This window comes from Pongo abelii, chromosome 20, assembly GCF_028885655.2.
Source record: "Pongo abelii isolate AG06213 chromosome 20, NHGRI_mPonAbe1-v2.0_pri, whole genome shotgun sequence".
Taxonomy (NCBI): Eukaryota; Metazoa; Chordata; class Mammalia; order Primates; family Hominidae; genus Pongo; species Pongo abelii.
The window spans coordinates 45708264-45730124 of record NC_072005.2 but is presented as its reverse complement, the minus strand read 5'-3'; the positions used below and the strand labels follow the sequence as shown (position 1 = coordinate 45730124).

The following is a 21861-nucleotide window of genomic DNA, read 5'->3' as shown; positions in this document are numbered from 1 at the left end:
CAGGCATCCTTTTCCCAAAGCTTCCACTTCCTGTGGGTCCCCTGCCCCTGCTTGTTTCTTGTTATCTCTGGCTTTTAGCCAGTCTTCTATTTACTCACTTCATTTTCCTGGTTGACTTTATGTCCCAGTCAACTCTGAGCCTTTATCCTTCCCTCCGGGAACGTTTCTTGGGTGGGCGTGAGGATTGATTGGAGCTCCAGGGAGAGAGAAGCCCCCGCATCTGCTCTGGCCTCCCAGAGGCCCAGGCTCCTGTGATAAGAGAGGAGGAGCCCTAGGGGCAGCAGCTGCTAGGGTGTTGGTCCAAGAGAGCACCCAGGCTTTGCAGCTGCTGGTCCCAGGGGAGACTCCCCCAGCAAACAATGAGATCCCAGGTCAGGGAGAAGGCAGGCAGGGCATGGGTCAGGCCAGCTCCTCAGAGGAGCTGACTCCAGCTGAGAAAGCCCAACTTTCAGCTCATTCTTCTGCTCCTTGTGTGCAACCTAGACCTCCACCTCCCATCTCAGGCAAATTCTGGGGTGATGGAGAGGCACAGAGTCCCCTAAACCTGTTCAGCTAGCCCCTGCTAAGAGCAAACCCTCTCTACACACAAAAAAAACCTCCAAAACCAACAGGTCCTGGCTCTTCCTCAGTCCCCACAGGCTGGGGAGTCCCTGGCCACCTATATCCTGTTTCCAGCGCCACTGAGGTGCAGGTGTCTGGGATCAGAAGTAGAATCTGGGTGTCTGTGTGGAACCAGGAAACAGAGGCCATTGTCCCTTCTTCACACACCGCCTCAGTCCCAGTGCCCACCTGCATCCTGGCCTGCGCCCACACCAGAAGAGGCTGCCCCCCAGCTCTACAGTCCTTGAGAATTTTTTTACATCTCTGGGACGTAAAGATGCCCAGAGAGGCTGGTTTTGGTGTTCCCGTTTTGCAGATGAGAAACCGCAGAGGCCCCGCTGGGCTGCAGTGGAGGTCTTGTGTCCCACTCCATAGCCTCAGACTCCTGCCCATCCCAGACACCTGCCCCTAGTGGTGTCTGGAAGCAGGATGTGGGTGGCTAGGAACTCCCCAGCCTGTGGGGACTGAGGAGGAACCAGGACCCGGATATGGGTCCCTCGTTGTTCCTGGCAGGAGCCAAAGGAAGGAATCTAGCCGCTAAACCAGCAAATATGACCACATGCCACCTCCTGCCCTCGCTGCCCACACCCCCACTCCACCCCACCTCCACCCAGGGACCCAGGTGCTCAGCTGCCTGCTCCCCAGCTGTCTCCCTCAGGGACCCCACCCTTCCAGGACCAAACTTTCCAGAAGGCTTCCAGGGAGTGGCCACCAGCTGTCCTCACTCCCTTCTTGGAACCCAGGCATCCAGAATCACCGTCCCTCCTTCCCAGGCCTTCACAGTTTCCCGTTTCATCTGGCCCTGAGGATGGCAGCCTCCTCCAGGAAGTTGGCATCATCTGCCTGGCACGTGGCCCAGGGTGTGGCCCAGAAACTCCACTATATAGCCCTGCCACAGGGCTGGCCCTGCAGCCCCAGGGACCTGCAGGTGAGAAGGGCTGGGGTCCCCTTTGGAAGTGGGACGGCAGGTCCCCTACTCTTGCCCCTGGCTGTAGGCCTCCTCATCCTACCCCTAGACCCACAAGACAGCCAACTCTCCACCCCCTCCCTGGCTTCTGCCCTCCCCACCCCACCTCCAGACCCACTGGACAGCCAGCCTCCCCCATACACACACACTGGTCCTTGGATCCATACCCCCTGGCCCAATCTGCTTGACTTCTTTCCCCACCTCAGCCTTCATGTTCCCAGGTGGCCCTTGTCATGAGAGTGGGCCCCTCTGCCCAGGACAGTCTACAGCAGAGGCGGTGGATCAGCCTTCTATGATCCTTTCTCTTTTCCTACTGCAGCCATGGGTGCCCTATGGAGCTGGTGGATACTCTGGGCTGGAGCAACCCTCCTGTGGGGTAAGTCAGACCAAGACCCTCTCCATGTCCTTGTTCCAATCTGGGGAACTCTGCGTGGGTCCAGGCCTTCCATGTGTACCTCCTCCACATGTCACCCCAGGCTAGCTGAGACAGGAGAGAGGCCCTTAGGCTCTGCAGAGGGATGTGGTAGAATTCACCAATTCTCACCCTTTTCTGGATGGGAGCACAGGTAAAAACCTTAGTCCCCAAACTCAAGTGTGCAAGAACTTTCTTGGTTTTCTGCAACTCAACTAAGGTTTTGACTTTGAGCCTCATTCTGCTGAGTTGATGGAAAATTTCACGAAAGTCATATCTTGGAGGATGTTGTCCCCAGTTCTCCCAGGGATGTGTCCAGAACTAAAATTTTAGATAAAGCCAAAGTACTGGGGGGAGGATGAGCTATGAGGGCCCTCTCATCACCAGTCAGCATCCATCTAGGTTACTTTTGAAATGTCCATTGTTCCTGATCCCCTGGCCCCCTGGGATATCCTTCAAGGCCCCCTTTATATGGAAGGTGGTCATTCCATAGCCCCCACACTCTCTTCAAGATTCATTAGACCTCTCTCTCTCTCCTCAGCCCCAGGGATGCTTTTCCAAGTTGGGGGTGGTCAGAAGCCCCCACTGCCATCTATTTCTAGGAGACAATTCATCCACTCTTCCATAATCCCCTTCTTCTCTTTATCCCCTTTTCACAAACCCCCAAGTCCCATTATTATTATTATTATTATTATTATTATTATTATTATTATCATCATTATTTGAGATGGAGTTTCACTCTTGTTGCCTAGACTGGAGTGCAATGGTGCAATCTCAGCTAATTGCAACCTCCACCTCCTGGGTTCAAGCAATTCTCCTGCCTCAGCTTCCCTAGTAGCTGGGATTACAGGCGCCCCATCCCACCATGTCCGGCTAATTTTGTTTTTTTAGTAGAGATGGAATTTCACCATGTTGGTCAGTCTGCTCATGAACTCCTGACCTCAAGTGATCCACCCGTGTTGGCCTCCCAAAGTGCTGGGATTACAGGCGAGAGCCACCGCGCCTGGCCCCCACAAGTCCTATTAAGACAAAAACCAGCTGGGTACAGTTGGTCACATCTGTAATCCCAGCACTTTGGGAGGCTGATGCAGAAGGATCACTTGAGCCCAGGAGTTCAAGACCAGCTTGGGCAACAAAGTGAGACCCTGCCTGTAGAAAAAAATAAAAAAATGAGCCAGGCACATAGTGCGTGCCTGTGGTCCCAGCTATACCAGAAGCTGAGACAGGAGGATCCCTTGTGCCCAGGAGGTTGAGGCTGCAGTGTGTTGTGTTTAAGCCACTGCACTCCAGTTTGTAAAAAGATGGAAATCATACACTGGCAGCAGAGTACATCCACCTTGAGCCCCAAAGTGCTTAAAACAATTGTGGGTTGGAGATTTCACATGAAAATTCAGATAGCCACTTTCTCTTTAAAAACAGAAAGAACGGCCAGGCATGGTGGCTTACACCTGTAATCCCAGCACTTTGGGAGACCGAGGCAGGCGGATCACCTGAGGTTAGGAATTTGAGACCAGCTTGGCCAACATGGTGAAACCCCGTCTCTACTAAAAATACAGAAATTAGCTGGGCGTGGAAACCGGGAGGCGGAGGTTGCAGTGACCCAAGATCGCACCACTGCACTCCAGCCTGGGTGACAGAGTGAGACTCCATCTCAAAAGAAGAAAAAGAAAAAATACAAAAGTTAGCTGTGCGTGGTGGCGCACACCTGTAGTCCCAGTACTCGGGAGGCTGAGGCAGTAGAATCACTCGAACCTGAGAGGCAGAGGTTGTGGTGAGCCGAGATCGCGCCACTGCACTCCAGCCTGGGTGACAGAGCGAGACTGCATCTCAAAAGAAAAAAAAAAAAAGGAAAAACAGGAAGGTCTTACAATTTTAAAAAGCTCACATTCTTTCATTATAACAGGTGAAAGCTAGTACCAACAATCCACTTTTTTTTTTACTAGTTTATATATTTTTAAAATTTTTAATTTTTATGGGTACATAGTAGTTGTCTGCATTTATGGGGTATCTGTGATATTTTGATACAGGCATACAGTGTGTAATGATAAAATCAGGGTAACTAGGGCATCCCTCACTTCAAGCATTTGTCATTTCTTTTTGTTAGGAACATTCCAATTCCACTCTCAGTTATTTAAAAATATACCATGAATTATTGTCAACAATAATCATCCTGTTCTGCTACCAAATACTAGATTTTATCCATTTTATCTAACTGTTTAACTGTATTTTTGTACCCATTAACCATATCTACTTATCCCCCCAGTCCCCACTATCCTTTCCAGCCTCTGGTAAACATCATAACCATCATTTTACTCTCTATTTCTATGAGTTCATCAGTTAAAAATTTTAAACTCCCATATATGAGTGAGAACATGTGAAATTTGTCGTTCTGTACTGGCTTATTTCACTTAACATCATGTCCTCCAGTTCCATCCATGTTGTTGCAAATGACAGGATCTCATTCCCTTTTTTTTTTTTTTTTTTTTTTTTTGAGACCGAGTCTCACTCTGTTGCCCAGGCTGGAGTACAGTGGCGCGATCTTGGCTCACTACAACCTCCACCTCCCAGGTTCAAGTGATTCTCGTGCCTCAGCCTCCCAAGTAGCTGGGATTACAGATACATGCCACCATTCCTGGCTAATTTTTGTATTTTTGGTAGAGACGGGGTTTCACCATGTTGGCCAGGCTGCTCTCGAACTCCTGACCTCAAGTGATCCACCTGCCTTGGCCTCCCAAAGTGCTGGGATTATACGTGTGAGCCACTTTGCCGGGTGATCTCATTCTTTTTTATGGCGGATAATTCTCCATTGTTTGTATGTACCAAATTTCCTTCATCCACTCATCTGTTGATGGACACTTAGGTTGATTCCATATCTTGGCTATTAGGAATAGTGCTGCAATAAACATGGGAGAGCAGATGTCTCTTACGTATACTGACTTCCTGACTTGGAAGGAAAGGAATTGCTGGATCATACAGTAGTTCTAGTTTTAGTTTTCTGAGAAAACTTCATACTATTATCGACAGTGATTGTACTGATTTACAGTCCCACCAACAGTGTAAGAGGGTTCCCTTTTCTCCACATGCTCACCAGCATTCATTACTGCCTTTCTTTAGGATAAAAGCCATTTTAACTCGAGTGAGATGATATCTCACTGTGGTTTTAATTTGCGTTTCTCTGATGATTAGTGATGTTGAGCATTTTTTGATATACCTGCTGGCCATGTGTATGTCTTCTTTGAGAAATGTCTATTCAGATCTTTTGCCCATTTAAAAATCAGATTAATTTGGGCGTGGTGGCTCACGCCTCTAATCCCAGCACTTTGGGAGGCCAAGGCAGGTGGATCACTTGAGGTCAGGAGTTCGAGACCAACCTGGCCAGCATGGGGAAACCCTGTCTCTACTAAAAGTACAAAAATTAGCCGAGCATGGTGGTGCATGCCTGTAATCCCAGCTACTTGGAAGGCCGAGGCAAGAGAATCACTTGAACCCAGGAGGCGGAGGTTGCAGTTAGCTGAGATCGTGCCACTGCAGTCCAGCATGGGGTGACAGAGCAAGACCCCATCTCAAACACACACACACACACACACACACACACACACACACACACACACAAATCAGATTATTTGATTTTTTTCCCATTGAGTTGTTTGAGCTCCTTTTATATTCTGGTTATTAATCCCTTGTCAGTACCATCTAGAAATGCTACTGATTTTTGTATGTTGATTTTGTATCCTGCAAATTAGCTACTGATTTTTGTATGTTGATTTTGTATCCTGCAAATTTAGTGAATTTGTTTATCAGTTCTAATAGCTTTTTGATGGCGTCTTTAGGTTTTTTTAAAATATAAGATTATATCATCTGCAAACAAGGATAATTTGACTTCTTTTTTTTTTTTTTCCAACTTGGGTGCCTTTATTTCCTTCTCTTGTCTAATTGCTTTAGCTAGATGGGTTGTAAATATTTTCTCTTATTCTATCAGTTGTGTCTTCACTTTGTGGATTGTTTCCTTTGCTGAGCAGAAGCTTTTTAGGTTGATGTGATCCCATTTGTCCATTTTTCTTTGGTTGCCTGTGCTTTTGATGTATTACTTAATAAATTTTTGCCCAGACCAATGAACTGGAGAGTTTCCCAAATGTCTTCATGTAGTAGTTTCGTAGTCTGAGGTCTTAGATTTAAGTCTTTAATCCATTCTGATTTGATTTTTGTATGTGGTGAGAGATAGGGGTCTAGTTTCACTCTTCTGCATATGGATATCCAGTTTTCCCAGTACCATTTATCTTCAATAAATGCAGTGTATGTTCTTGGGATCTTTGTCAAAAATGAATTCACTGTAGGTGGGTGGATTTGTTTCTGGGTTCTATGTTCTGTTCCACTGGTCCATGTGTTTGTTTTTATGCTGGTACCACACTGTTTTGGTTATTATAGTTTTGTAGTATAATGTGAAGTCAGGTAATGTGATTCCTCCAGTTTTATTCTTTATGCTCAGGATGGTGTTGGCTATTCTGGGTATTTTGTGTTTCCACATAAATTTTGAAATTAGTCTTCTATTTCTGTGAAGAATGTCACTGGTATTTTTATAGAAATTGCATTGAATCGGTAGATTGCTTTGGTTAGTATGGACATTTTAACAATATTGTGTCTTCCAATCCATGAACATGGAATATCTTTCCATTTTTTTTTTGGTGTGTGTCCTCCTCCATTTCTTTCATTACTGTTTTATAGTTTTCATTGTAGAGATCTTTCATTTCTTTCGTTTGTTCCTAGGTGTTTTATTTTATTTGTGGCTATCGTAAATGGGATTACTTTCCTTTTTTTTTTTCAGATTGTTTGCTGTTAGCATATAGAAATGCTACTGATTTTTGTATGTTGATTTTGTATCCTGCAAGTTTAGTGAATTTGTTTATCAGTTCTAATAGCTTCTTGATAAAGTCTTTAGGAGTCTTTAGGTTTTCTGTTTTTTTTGTTTTGTTTTGTTTTGTTTTGTTTTGTTTTTTGAGATGGAGTTTTGCTCTTGTTGCCCAGGCTGGAGTGCAATAGTGCCATCTCAGCTCACTACCATCTCCACCTCCCAGGTTCAAGGGATTCTCCTGCCTCAACCTCCCATGTAGCTGGGATTACAGATGTCTGCCACCATGCCAGGGTAATTTTTTTTTTTTTTTTGTATTTTTAATAGAGACAGGTTTCACCATGTTGGCCAGGATGGTCTCAATCTCTTGACCTCTTCATCTGTCCACCTCAGCCTCCCAAAGTGCTGGGATTACAGGCTTGAGCCACTGCACCCAGCCAAAGTTGTTTTTTTGAGACAGAGTCTTGCTCTGTCATCCAGGCTGGAGTGCAGTGGCGTGATCTTGGCTCACTGCAACCTCCACCTCCTGGGTTCAAGAGATTCTCCTGCCCCAGTCTCCCGAGTAGCTGGGACTACAGGCATGTGCAACTATACCCAGCTAATTTTTGTATTTTTTTTAGTAGAGATTGGGTTTCGCCATGTTGGCCAGGCTGGTCTTAAACTCCTGACCTCAGGTGATCCACCCACCTCGGCCTCCTAAAGTGCTGGGATTATAGGCGTGAGCTACCAAGCCCAACTGTCTTCAGGTTTTTCTAAATATAAGATTGTATCATCTGCAAACAAAGATAATTTGACCGCTCTTTTTCCAGTTTGGATGCTCTTTATTTTTTTCTATTGTCTAAGTGGTTTAGCTAGGACTAACAATAATATGTTGAAGAATAGTGGTGAAAGTGGACATCCTTGCTGTGTTCCAGATCTTAGAGCAAAGGCTTTCAGTTTTTCCCCATTCAGTATGATACCAGCTGTGGATCTGTTGTACATGGCTTTCATCATGTTGGGGTGTGTTCCTTCCGTATCTACTTTCTTGAGAGTTTTTATCACGAAAGGATGTTAAATTTTATCAAATGCTTTTCTGGCATCAATCGAAGTGATCACATAGTTTTTGTCCTTTATTCTGTTGATAAGATGTATCACACTGATTGATTTGCATAAGCAACAACCCACTTTAGATGGTGTAGGAGTGCTTCAGTTCCACAGTCGCCCCTCTGGGACTGTTTCACACATTTATATTTCTTGCCTGGCCCCATCAGCATTTGAGTTTGAGGGCCCTGTCTAAGGTGTTTAGATTTTTGAAAAACAAAAGCCAGGAAGGCTTGTAGATGAAAGCTGCATGAATCAGAAGAAAGGAAAGAGAAGGGTGGTGGGGGAAAGCCCAAGTTAATACTTCAACATGTTTCTGGGTGTAGAGCAAAAGTGGGGAGGATTGGATAAGTGGACCCACAACTGTATTTTCTCAACCAGGATTGACCCAAGAGGCTTCAGTGGACCTCAAGAACACTGGCAGAGAGGAATTCCTCACAGCCTTCCTGCAGAACTATCAGCTGGCCTACAGCAAGGCCTACCCCCGCCTCCTTATCTCCAGTCTGTCAGAGAGCCCCGCTTCAGTCTCCATCCTCAGCCAGGCAGACAACACCTCAAAGAAGGTCACAGTGAGGCCTGGGGAGTCGGTCATGGTCAACATCAGTGCCAAGGCTGAGATGATAGGCAGCAAGATCTTCCAGCATGCGGTGGTGATCCATTCTGACTATGCCATCTCTGTGCAGGCACTAAATGCCAAGCCTGACACAGCGGAGCTGACACTGCTGCGGCCCATCCAGGCCCTAGGCACCGAGTACTTTGTGCTCACACCCCCCGGCACCTCAGCCAGGAATGTCAAGGAGTTTGCCGTGGTGGCCGGTGCCGCAGGTGCCTCGGTCAGTGTCACGCTGAAGGGGTCAGTGACATTCAACGGCAAGTTCTATCCAGCAGGCGATGTCCTAAGAGTGACTCTACAGCCCTACAATGTGGCCCAGCTACAGAGCTCAATGGATCTCTCAGGGTCAAAGGTCACAGCTAGTAGCCCCGTGGCTGTCCTCTCTGGCCACAGCTGTGCACAGAAACATACGACCTGCAACCATGTGGTCGAGCAGCTGCTACCCACATCTGCCTGGGGCACCCACTATGTAGTACCCACGCTGGCCTCCCAGTCTCGCTATGATTTAGCCTTCGTTGTGGCCAGCCAGGCTACAAAGTTGACCTACAACCACGGGGGTATCACTGGCTCCCGTGGGCTCCAGGCAGGTGATGTGGTAGAGTTTGAGGTCCGGCCATCCCGGCCACTCTACCTGTCTGCAAATGTTGGCATCCAGGTCCTGCTGTTTGGCACAGGTGCCATACGGAATGAAGTGACTTATGACCCCTACCTGGTCCTGATCCCAGATGTGGCGGCCTACTGCCCTGCCTATGTGATCAAGAGTGTACCAGGCTCTGAGGGCGTGGCCCTGGTAGTGGCACAGACGAAGTCTATCAGCGGGCTGACCATAGATGGGCATGCAGTGGGGGCCAAGCTCACCTGGGAGGCTGTGCCAGGCAGTGAGTTCTCGTATGCTGAAGTGGAGCTCGGCACAGCTGACACGATCCACACGGCCGAGGCCACTACCAACTTCGGGCTGCTCACCTTCGGGCTGGCCAAGGCTGTAGGCTACGCAACAGCAGCTGATTGTGGCCGGAGTGAGTAATGGAAAATGTCTCCTGCTCCTGTCCGCCTGGTGACCGCTTTTCCACCCACCTACTCCTCTGTGGCTTTCGGGATCCTGGTTGTCCTCCCCTCATTTCCCTTCTCCGAGACATCCTTCCTCAAGTCTTCTCAGCCCCTCCCATCCTTCCAGAAACAATATTCTAAATATTTAGCAACCAGGGAGAGCTGGGGCACTACCAGTCAGAAGAGACAGCAGCCAGAGCACTGTGACAGGGTCCTGAAGCCCCCATCATGCTGGCATCAGCCCCTGTCTGTTGGTTTGTTCTGGAAAGGGCCCTAGGGGAGAGCCAGGGTGCTGAGAAGGAGGGATCTTTGGGGTTGTGGGGGACAGTCAGGTCAGCAGTTTCTTACCAACCAGTTTGGAAATATTTTGATATTTTAGGAACTGACATAGCCACACCAGTTGCTAAGCCACTCTCCACACCTCATGTAGGAATGTTGATACCCAAACTTAGGAGGTCGAAATGTATGATAATAAGATAACTACGTGTTGGGGAGGGGGAGTATCTTGCAATCTTTCTAGGTGTTTCACGTGTTTTTGACATAGTTAATGTATATGACCTGGCAGTTTGTGTGACCTCAGGCTCAGCCCATGAGATGCTGTCAGTGTAGTACAGGGTCCCAGGGTTCAAATCCCAGCTGTGCTGTGTGATCTTGGACAAGTGACTTCATCTCTCTGGGCTTCAGTTTCCACATCTGTAAAATGGGGATAACTGCTTCTCCCTCAAAACTTTTTTTTGTTTTAGAGGCAGGGTGTCACTCTGTCACTCGGGCTGGAGTGCGGTGGTGTGATCACAGCTCACTGTAGCCTCGAACTCTTGGACTAAAGCAATCCTCCCTCAGCCTCCCAAGTAGCTGAGACTATAGGCATGTACCACCACACCCAGCTAATTTTTAATTTATATTTTGTAGAGATAGGGGCTTGCTATGTTGCCCAGGCTCGTCTCAAACTCCTGGGCTCAAGCGATCCTCCTGCCTCAGCCTCTCAAAGGGCTGGAATTACAGGCCTGAGCCACCACACCCAGCTGCAAAAACTTGTGAGGACTGGGAAGCAGATGGAGAAAAGGCTGTTTCTTCCCATGTAGTCCCTGCCACGCTAAGACTCTGGTGTTCCTGGACCTGGCAAAAATGCCCCTCCCCTCCCCTCCAAGGCATGGAAGCCACCCAACTTCAAGGAGCCACTTTGGGCTTGAGAAATAGAATGAGGGAGCGGTGGGTGATTAATTATAATGGGTAACACTCCATTTAACACCTAGGTTCAGTTCTAAAGCTTTCTTGAGTTTTAGCTTATTTAATCCTAACACCCCCCACCAAGATCCCTACGAAGGAGGTATTATTATCACCCCTCATGTTACAAATGAGGAAACTGAGGCAGAGGGAATTTAAAACCACTTGCCCAGTGTCTCAGAGCCAGTTGGTTGAGCCAGGATTCCTACCTAGGCGACCTGACTCCATAGTCCTTTTCATCCTGCTGAAGCCTGTTTTCCATTTTCTGTTCTTAAAAAAATCCCTTAGCTCTTTTTGACCCTGGAGGGAAGGTAGGGAAGAGGGGAAAAGGGGGAGAGAAAAACACAAATTAACATTTTAATGACTGTTTCTGCATTTTCTTATTTACTGCCTTCCCTTCTTCTAGGCTGCCCTGTGTTAAACTGGAGAATCAGAAAACCTGGGGCTTTCAGAGAGGCCTGAGCAACTCTCTCCCTGTAGGGTTCCAGACCTCGGTTTCCCCACCTTTAAAATGGGCAAAAATGGGCAGTTGTGAGCGAATTGCTCAAGCTTCCCAGGCAAGGTGGGCTCCAGGATGCCTCCCTCTGAAGCCTGAAGCGGTTTCTTCCTTCTTCCTTCTTCTTCCCTCCTCCTCCCCCCTCCCCCTTCTTCTTCCCTCCTCCTCCCCCCTCCCCCTTCTTCTTCCCTCCTCCTCCTGCCCCCTCCCTCCTCCTCCTCCTCCTCCTCCTGCCCCCTCCCTCCTCCTCCTCCTCTTCTTCTTCTTCTTCTCCTTCTTCTTTCTTCTCTCTTCTTCCTTCTTCCTTCTTCCTTCTTCTTCTTTCTTCTTTCTTCTTCCTTCTTCTTCTTTCTTCTTTCTCTTCTTTCTTCTTCTTTTCTTTGTGAGACAGAGTCTCGCTTTGTCGCCCAGGCTGGAGTGCAGTGGTGCCATCTCAGCTCACTGCAACCTTCGCCTCCTGGGTTCAAGAGATTCTCCTGCCTCAGCCTCCCGAGTAGCTGGGATTACAGGCATGTGCCACCACGCTCTGCTAATTTTTGCATTTTTAATGGAGATGGGGTTTCACTATGTTGGGCAGGCTGGTCTCGAACTCCTAACCTCAAGTGATCCGCCCCTCTTGGCCTCCCAAAGTGCTGGGATTACAATCCCGCGGACACTTCTGATTCTCTCTTTTCACCGTTCCCTTCCCTCCCCAGCTGTACTGTCCCCAGCGGAGCCCTCCTGCGAAGGCGTGCAGTGCGCAGCCGGGCAGCGCTGCCAGGTGGTAGGCGGGAAGGCCGGGTGTGTGGCGGAGTCCACCGCTGTCTGCCGCGCCCAGGGCGACCCCCATTACACTACCTTCGACGGCCGTCGCTACGACATGATGGGCACCTGTTCGTACACGATGGCGGAGCTGTGCAGCGAGGACGACACCCTGCCCGCCTTCAGCGTGGAAGCCAAGAACGAGCACCGGGGCAGCCGCCGCGTCTCCTACGTGGGCCTCGTCACTGTGCGCGCCTACAGCCACTCCGTGTCGCTGACCCGTGGTGAAGTTGGCTTCGTCCTGGTGAGTACCTGGAGGCTTTGGGGGGTTAACATCCGTGAGCTGCGGGTCCGAAGGCGGAGGCAAAGCCCAATGGCCGACCTCAAACCAGGGTGCAGAGAAGTGGGCCATGGAGTTGGCGGGTGGGGAGGAGGATTTGAAAATCAGTAGCAGGACCTTAGAACCCTGCCCTCCAGCCATCCCACGTCTAGAAATTTAAAGGATATTCAGAGACAGAGACTGGGGGGAAAAATGCCAACATGGTTTATAATAGCATAAAACAAAAACAAACAAACAAAAAATTATCCAGCAATGGGGGATTTACGTTGACCAAATAACTAAATTTAATGAGCACCTGCTATGCACCAGATATGTTTCTTAGCACTTTTCTCATCTTAATGAATTTAATGCTTACAAACTCAGTGCAGGAGGCATTATTATTATGAACATGTTCAGATTGGGAAACTGAGGTTGAGATAGGCTAGTGCCTTCCCCAGGGCTCAGAGCTAGTAAGAGGTGGAGCTAAGGGCACAGGCATGCTGGCTCTGGAGTCGCTGTTCTTAATCCCTCAGCTGTCCTGACTCTGGTAAATGCATTTCTATTCAGTTCATATGAATAACAGCAGCCTAGAGCAGTTACTTCCTTTTTTCTCACCATGTTATTATGAAAATATTAAAATGTACAAAGTTGAAATTCTTATACAGTGAATGCTCATAGGCCAATCGCCTAGAGTTTTCTTTTTTTTTTTTTTTTTTTGAGACAGAGTCTTGCTCTGTCACCCAGGATGGAGTGCAGCAGCAGGATCAGGTTCAAGCGATTCTCCTGCCTCAGCCTCCCGAGTAGCTGGGATGACAGGCATGTGCCACCATGCCCGGCTAATTTTTGTATTTTTGTAGAGAGGGGTTTCACCATGTTGGCCAGGCTGGTCTGGAACTCCTGGCCTCAACTGATCCGCCTGCCTCAGCCTCCCAAAGTGCTGAGATTACAGGTGCCAATCATCTAGATTCTAAACACTGTACTCTTCTTGACTGATCACACACTGATCCATCGGTTCATCCCTCTGTCCATTCCACAATCTCTCTTATTTTTATGCACTTCAAAGTTCCAGACATGAGTACATATCACCCAAAAGACTTCACCATGTCATTAACTAGAATACAATATTTTCACACTTCTTTTGGCTGATTTTGGAGGTGAAATTTATATATAACAAAAATCACAAATCTTAATTGTATAGTTCACCTTTGGCAAATGTGTAACCAAATTGCCCATTAAGATACAGAATATTTTTATCACCTGGGAAAATTCCCTCATATGCCTTACCAAACAGTCCCCAACCTACTCCTGGAGATGATCACAGTTCTGATTTTTTTTTTTCCAGCATAGATTAGTTTTGCCTGTTCAATAACTTCAGGGCCAGGCACAGTGGCTCATGCCTATAATCCCAGCACTTTGGGAGGCCTAGGTGGGTGGATCACTTGAGGTCAGGAGTTAGAGACCAGCCTGGCCAACATGTCGAAACCCCATCTTTAGTAAGAGTACAAAAATTAGCTGGGCGTGGTGGCGCATGCCTGTAATTCCAGCTACATGGGAGGCTGAGGCAGGAGAATCGCTTGAACCTAGGAGGCGGAGGTTGTAGTGAGCCAAGATTGCGCCACTGCACTCCAGCCTGGGTGACAGAGTGAGACTCTGTCTCTCTCTCTCTCTCTCCATATATATATATATATATATATATAAAAATATATATATATAAAAATATATATATATATAAATATATATATAAAAATATATATATATATGGAGAGAGAGAGAGAGAGTATATATTTTTATATATATATACATATATACACACACATATATACATGTATATGTATGTATATATACATGTTGTGTTCTCTACTTTGCTTTTTGCATTTAGCAATATATTCTGGAACAGTTTCTCTATCAATGCAGAGGGAGCCTCTATTTTTTTTAACATCTGCACAATTCTTTATATGGATATGAACACCATAGTTCATTCAACCAGTCCCCTGTGGATGGACACATTGTTCACTATTACAAACAATACTGCAATGAATATTTTTTTGATTTTTTTTTTTTTGAGACAAGGTCTTGCCCTGTTGCCCAGGCTGAAGTGCAGTGGTGTGATTATAGCTCACTTCAACCTCAAACTCCTGGGCTCAAGCAATCGTCCAGCCTTGGCCTTCCAAGTAGCTGGGACTACAGTCGCATGCCACTATACTGGGCTAAGTATTTTTATTTTTAGTAGAGATAAGGTCTCGCTATGTTGCCCAGGCTAGTCTCAAGTGATCCTCCCACCTTGGCCTCCCAAAGTTCTGGGATTAGAGGTGTGAGCCCCTGTATCTGACCTGCAATAAATATTCTTGTACCTCCCTGATTTTGTGAGTGTGCAGGTAGATCTCTGCAATTAATAATCAGTTGGTGAAAGTAGGTGTTCTTCAGCCCTGGAGGGGTTGAGCGCAAGTTCAGGCGGACTTCAGATCCCTTGAAATTATATACAGAATTTTATACCTCTCTCTGAAAAACTACTTTTTATTTTTATTTTTTTTTTTGAGACGGAGTCTTGCTCTGTTGCCCAGGCTGGAGTGCAGTGACATGATCTTGGCTCACTGCAACCTCCGCCTCCCGGGTTCAAGCAATTCTCCTGCCTCAGCTTCCCAAGTAGCTGGGACTACAGGCACATGCCACCACACCCGGCTAATTTTTTGTATTTGTAGTAGAGCTGGGGTTTCATTGTGTTAGCCAGGATGGTCTTGATCTCCTGACCTTGTGATCCGCCCACCTCGGCCTCCCAAAGTGTTGGGATTACAGGCATGAGCCACTGCACCCGGCCTTCTATTTTTTTTTTTGTCAGATCCTCACAGAGGTCAGTGACTTGACAAAGGTGTAGAGCTACTGTCAGAATCATAGTAGGATACTCACAAGACATTGTTAGGAGAGGAGTTAATGAAATAGTGACTTCAGCATGGTCTTTTTTTTTTTAAGTGTAAATATATCTAAAGGTAGGAAAAAACTCAACAGGATCTATACATTTATATGTGTGTGCCTACAGGGTGATTTTCTTTTCTCATTTTTGCTCATGTGCATTTTCTGTTTTCTGTAATGAACGAATATTTTTGTTTGTTTGTTTGTTTTTTAGTGTCAAATCTCTTTTATTACAGAGGGGTTATGGTAAAAGATCCTGGGCATCCACTGGTTATCTTGGAGTGGCAGGGGGCACTCAGTCCCTCCGCAGGTTCTTAAGCCGTTCCTCCAGGTCTGCATCAGCATCAGCTAGGGCTGAGGCTGTGGCCTCTGCTTTTTTCCCACCAGCAGCCACACTAAGCGAGCCCCCAGTTGAGGGGAGGTTTGACAGCTCATCTGTTAGGCTAAGTCCCAGCTCATCCAGGATCTGGGACACAAGAGCATCACTCTCCTCTTCATCTTCCTCATCACCCATGGCGTCATCAATGGCATCATTCATCATCTCCTCCTTCATATCCATGATCTCTGCCTGCCGCTCAAACTCCATCATGATCTTCTGGATCTGGGGCAACTTCAGCAGTCTGTTCATGGTGCCCATGGCCTTGGTGACACCCTTCATGGCTTGTGCCATTGAGTTGTTGGACTTGAGTGTCTGGATCTTGAGGGACACAGCCTGGATGTTGGCCCGCATCAATACAAACTTGCACACATAGCGCCGGGTGCGCACCAAGTCTTTTGCCATGATGCGAACAGCATCCATCTGGCCTTGCTTGGCCATCTTCTTGATGTCTGCAATGATTTTCTTCTCCTGGGTCTCTAATTTCTGTCGCTCGCGGTCCAGCTCCCGCATGGCACAGTTCAGGGCCCTCTGGTTCTGCCGCAGTAGCTCCTCTGGCGTCTTCTGGCGCCCAAACAACAGGTCCATGGCGGTAGAAGCTCACTGGCAGGCCGGAGCTGGGACGGACACCCGCCTGTAATGAACGAATATTATTTGTGTCATCTAAAAATGGAGATTGGCCTGGTGTGGTAGCTTACACCTGTGATCCCAGTACTTTGGGAGGCTGAGGCTGGAAGATTACTTGAGCCCAGAAATTTGAGACCAGCCTGGGCAACATAGGGAGACCCTATCTCTACCAAAAAAAAAAAAAAATAGCTGGGTGTGGTGGCGGCCTGCCTATGGTCCCAGCTACTTGGGAGGCTGAGACAGGAAGATGGCTTGAGCCCAGGAGGTCGTGGCTGCAGTGAGCTATGATGCTGCTACTACACTCCAGGCTGGGGCGACAGAGCAAAACTGTCTCAAAAAAATACATAAATAAAAAAATAGAAAAATTAAAATGGAGATCACTGGACTTAGGGGAGAGACAGATTTGAGCAGCCATCCTGGACTGAGAGCTCTGAGCATGGGGCCATGGCCTGTCTCCATCACTACAGTGTCTAAAGCACCAGCTGGCAGAGAGCAGGCCACGCAGTGGGACTCACAGAAGCTTTGCTGGGAGCCGGAATGAGTGAATGCTCTGTCTTCCTTCTGGGCCATTGCTCATGCTGTCCTCTCTCCTGTTGCTCCTTTTGTCATATTCCATCCTCTTGGCTAAGACTTTCTCCACTTCAAGTCTCAGCTCTGGCACAGCTCAGAGAATGTGTAAGGAAAGAGTAAGAAAGAGATGCCCAGGCTGGGTGTGGTGGCTCACACCTATAATCCCAGCACTTTGGGAGGCCGAGGTGGGAGGATTGCTTGAGCCAGGAGCTGCAGACCAGCCTGGACAACATAATGAGACCCCATCTCTAGTTAAAATTTTTTTTTATTAATTAAAAAAAAAAGAGGCTGAGCACAGTGGCTCATGCCTGTAATCCCAGCACTTTGGGAGGCTGAGCAGGGGTGGGCAGATCACTTGAGGTCAGGAGTTCAAGACCAGTCTGGCCAACATGGCAAAACCCTATCTCTACTAAAAATACAAAAATTAGCTGGGCGTGGTGGCAGGCACCTGTAATCCCAGGTGGGAGAATCACTTGAACCTGGGAGGCAGAGGTTGCAGTGAACGGAGATCGTGCCACTGCAGCCCATCCTTGGTGACAGAGCAAGATTCCATCTCCAAAAAAAAAAAAAAAAAATGATGCCCCAGGGCACAGAGAGACGTAGTTCTTATCTCCTGGTTCTTAGTCAGACTTCAGGCTCCTATAACACCAGAGCCTGGGAGGCTTATAAACAACACAACCTTGTCTCTCTGTTCTGGAGGCTGGAAGTCCAAGATGAGGTCACCAGCACTGCCAGGTTCAGGTGAGGGTGCTCTTCCAGGTTGCAGATGGCCTACTTCTCCTTGTATCCTCACACAGTGGAAAGCGGACCTGAGAGCTCTCTGAGGCCTCTGTCGTAAGGGCACTAATCCCATTCATGAGGGTGCCACCCTCATGACCTAATCACCTCCCAAAGGCCTCCCCCCACTCTTAATACCGTCATGTTGGGTGTTAAGATTTCAACATGTGGGCTTTGCAGGAGACACAGATATTGAGCCTATAACACCAAGCCAGATGGACTGGCCAGGATCTCTGTCCACTCAGGACATTTGAATGGGAATATCCTGCTCCCTCCCGGTTTTCCTGGCTCTCTCTCTTACTGGTCCTTTAAGGCTCAGAACAACTATTCTTTCCTCTGAGAAGCCTTCCCTGACCAGCAAGGTTAGATCTGGCCATTTTTCTAGGTTTTCACAGCCTCCTATCTCCCCACTATCCCAGCTCTGAACCCTCAGCCTGTGCCTCCCCTATCCCATCCTTGACCCCTCTGCCTGGGCCTTTCTGATCCTGGCCTTGACTTTTCTGCCTGTGCTTCTCCCATCTCTGCCCTGACCCCTCTGAGCTCTCACTGTCTGGTGATGTGTCTGTTTCTCCCAATGGACTGGGAGCCCCATGAGGGTAGGGCCTGCGGCTGTCTCTGCCACCTTCGTATTCCCAGGATCTCCCAGCCCAAGGCCAGGCGCAGAGTGAGTGCCCAGTGAATGTTTATTAAATGCAGCAGTGACTTAATTCACTTAGTGAGTGCCTGGGATTCTACCAGGCCCTGTTCTATGCACTGGGGATAAAGCAGTGATCAAAGCAGACCCAAACCCTTGTCTTTGTGGAGCTGCCATTCTGATGGAGTAAGACAGATGATAAACATGGTCAATTTGTGAATTATATTTCAGAAGGCCAGACGCTATAGAAAAAAAAAGAAAGCAGGGAAGGAGGATATAGAGTAGGGAGAGGCTGCCTTTTTTTTTTTTTTTTTTAGACAGAGTCTCACTCTGTTTGGCACCATCTTGGCTCACTGCAGCCTCCACCTCCTGGGTTAAAGCAATTCTCCTGCCCCAGCCACCTGAGTAGCTGGGATTACAGGCATGCCCCACCACACCCAGCTAATTTTTGTATTTTTAGTAGAGACAGGGTTTCACCATGTTGACCAGGCTGGTCTCAAACTCCTGACATCAAGTGATCCACCCACCTCAGCCTTCCAAAGTGCTGGGATTACAGGCGTGAGCCACTGTGCCCGGCCCAAGGCTGCCATTTAAAAAGGGGTATAGGCTGGGTCCCATGGGTCATGCCTGTAATTCCAGCACTTTGGGAGGCTGAGGCAGGAGGATTGCTTGAGGCCAGGAGTTGAGATCAGCCTGGGCAACATAGCAAGACCTCATCTCTATAAAACAAAACAAAACAAACAAACCATAAAATAAAATCATAAATAGGGCAGTCAGGGAAGGCTTGAGTCAGTGACATTTGAGCAAATACTCTTTTTTTATATTCTCCAATTTAAAACTTTTAATTAAAAAGTAGACTTTAATGTCGAAAATGCAAACTTGGGGAGGGCAGAAATACCACACACAAGGCTGTCACTTCACACTTGGAGGGTTGCACAGCAGCCTGGCAGAGGCGCTCCTCACTTCCCAGACGTTGGAAGTGGAGCGGCCGGGTAGAGGTGCTTCTCACTTCCCAGATGTTGCAGTGACCAGGCAGAGGGGCACCTCACTGAGCAAATATTTTATAGGAGGTACAGGAGTGAGTCACATGCACGTCTGCAGAAAGAACATTTCAGGCCACAGGTACTGCAAGAGGCAAGGTCTGTGATGGTGGCAGTAGCAGAAATAATGAGTCCCAGTGCAGCCAGAGCAGGGGAGCAGGTGGGAGGCTCAGAGATGAGGGCTGGAGGCCAGATGGCACAGGGGCCTGACCACCTCCTCTTCACCCGCTCTGCAGGTTGACAACCAGCGCTCGCGCCTGCCAGTCTCCCTGAGCGAGGGTCGCCTGCGTGTGTACCAGAGCGGACCGCGGGCTGTGGTGGAGCTGATCTTTGGGCTGGTGGTCACTTATGACTGGGACTGCCAGCTGGCACTCAGCCTGCCCGCGCGTTTCCAAGACCAAGTGTGCGGGCTGTGTGGCAACTATAATGGTGACCCAGCAGACGACTTCCTCACGCCTGATGGGGCTCTGGCTCCTGATGCTGTGGAGTTCGCAAGTAGCTGGAAGCTGGATGATGGGGACTACCTGTGTGAGGATGGCTGCCAGAACAACTGTCCCGCCTGCACCCCAGGCCAGGCCCAACACTATGAGGGTGACCGACTCTGTGGCATGCTGACCAAGCTCGATGGCCCCTTTGCTGTCTGCCATGACACCCTGGACCCCAGGCCCTTCCTGGAGCAGTGTGTATATGACCTGTGTGTGGTTGGTGGGGAGCGGCTCAGCCTGTGCCGTGGCCTCAGCGCCTATGCCCAGGCCTGTCTGGAGCTTGGCATCTCGGTTGGGGACTGGAGATCACCAGCCAACTGCCGTGAGTGATGCCCTGGGTGGGGGCTGGGAGCATACAGTGAGGGGCAGGAGATCCCTAGCATCTGCTCAATATCTGAGAAGTTATTGTGGTTCAGCCTGGTGCTGGGCAATGCCAGGGGCCTAGTGATGGCCAAGACAGCCAGCTCTGTCCACAATGAGCCTAAGGTTGGAGAGACATTTCACTAGACATTGACAGTCTGGAGGGGTCCAGGCAGGATGGGGAGGCCCACTCAGATGGGTTGGGGCCAGGATGGGAGAGAGACAGGCAGATGAGTCAGGGCTGGGATTGGGGGGGACAAAGGCAGAGCGGTTGGGGCCAGGATGGAGGAAGTCAGTGGGGCTATGGGAAACCAGAGGAGGATCCCGGCCCAGCCTGGGGAACAGGGGTGGTCAGGGAGGGTTTTCTAGAGAAAGGGATGTCCAATTTGAAACCCATAAGAGGGGCTGGAAGTTGCCAAGAGAAAGAGGAGGAAGTGAGTTGCAGGCCCAGAGAACAGCATGCTCAAAGGCTTGGCAGGACGGGAATTCTTGTCTGCAGAATCCCAACACAGAGACGTGATGTCTCTTCCTTTGCCTATAGCCCTCCCATGACTCCCATTGCCCTCTAGATAAAGTCCAGGCTCTTTAGCCAGGTGTCTGTCTGCTTAATCATTCATTCCACAAGCATTCCTTGAACCCCTGCCTGCCCCCTGTGCATGCTAATGATATTGAAGACACAGTGAGGACCAGCATAAATCTGTTCCTGCCCTTGTGAGTGAGGCTCCTAGAGACATGTCCCAGAGGCAGAAAGGACAGGTGGGAGGGAGGAAGAGGCATCCAGGCCCAGGCCCAGAGGGAGGGGAAGTAAGTATGGGGCAGACATAGAGGCCACTAGGTGTTTGTCTTGGCCAGTGCTGTGTCCCCACTGCCCAGTAAGCACCCCCCCAACCCCATGCCTGGTGCAAAATAGGAATCAGAGAGTTCATTTATTCTCCCATTCATTTCTGCAGTATTTCCTGAGCACCTGCTGTGCACCAGGCCCTGTCCTTGGTGCTGGGGACTCAGCAGTGATTGAGACAGATCAGGTCCCCACTCCCGTAGAACTTATCTCTTAGCGGGAGGGGAGGAACACAGACAGTGAGCAGATGAACTAGGAAGTATCTTCAGAGAGGCAAAGAAACAAGTTCATTCAATGACAGTGACTGTGAAGCTCATGAATAGGGTGATCAGGGAAGGCCTTTCTGGGCAGGTAACATTGGAGCTGAGACCAGGGTCAGGCAATGGAGTCAGCTAAGTACTAACTAACAGTGACGTCCACAGAATGTTTCCCCATAGAGTGACTCATTTAATCCCCACAACAACCCTGTGAGGTCTCGACTACATTATCCCATCTTACTGATGGGGAAACTGAGGCATGGGGAGATTGGAGTCAGTGGCCGAGAATGAGAGATCTGGGATTTGAACCCAGGCCACCTGGGCCCCAGTGGGCTTTCTGCGGAAAGGGAAGGCAGAAGGAACAGCCAATGCAAAGGCCCTGAGGTGGGAGCGTGAGGACCCGGGAGGAGGAGGCAGCTGGGGCTGGGGCAGAGTGAGCCCGAGGGAGAGGGAGAAGAGGCGAGGGCTGAGAGGTGAGAGGAACAGATGGCACAGGGCCTCCTGGGGCATGGGGAAGACTCTGGCGTTTACCCTGAGTGAGAGGAAGCCACAGGAGTGCTCTGAGACGGGGAGGGACCTGATCTGACCCAGACGTTCCCAGATTCCTCGGGCTGGTGTGAGAACAGGCTGTGGGGGCAGGAGGGA

The 21861-nt window shown here is 48.8% G+C and overlaps 2 protein-coding genes across 2 annotated transcripts in view; one reads left to right on the top strand and one right to left on the bottom strand.

Annotated features, from left to right (window-relative positions):
• The first annotated feature begins 1043 nt into the window (after positions 1–1043).
• The window catches only part of FCGBP (Fc gamma binding protein), a 92314-nt gene continuing 71496 nt past the window's right edge, over positions 1044–21861 (top strand). The window contains exons 1-5 of the mRNA XM_024238152.3: positions 1044–1528; positions 1887–1943; positions 8287–9534; positions 11981–12330; positions 19513–20083. Of these exons, the coding sequence (XP_024093920.3) occupies positions 1889–1943; positions 8287–9534; positions 11981–12330; positions 19513–20083 (2224 nt within the window). The 5' untranslated portion in view covers positions 1044–1528; positions 1887–1888. The remainder of the gene's footprint in view (positions 1529–1886; positions 1944–8286; positions 9535–11980; positions 12331–19512; positions 20084–21861) is intronic.
• On the bottom strand, positions 15447–16257 carry LOC100440909 (charged multivesicular body protein 2a-like). The gene has a single exon (XM_054540432.2). It carries the CDS (start codon positions 16214–16216, stop codon positions 15548–15550), a length of 669 nt encoding a protein of 222 aa, XP_054396407.2. The 5' UTR covers positions 16217–16257; the 3' UTR covers positions 15447–15547.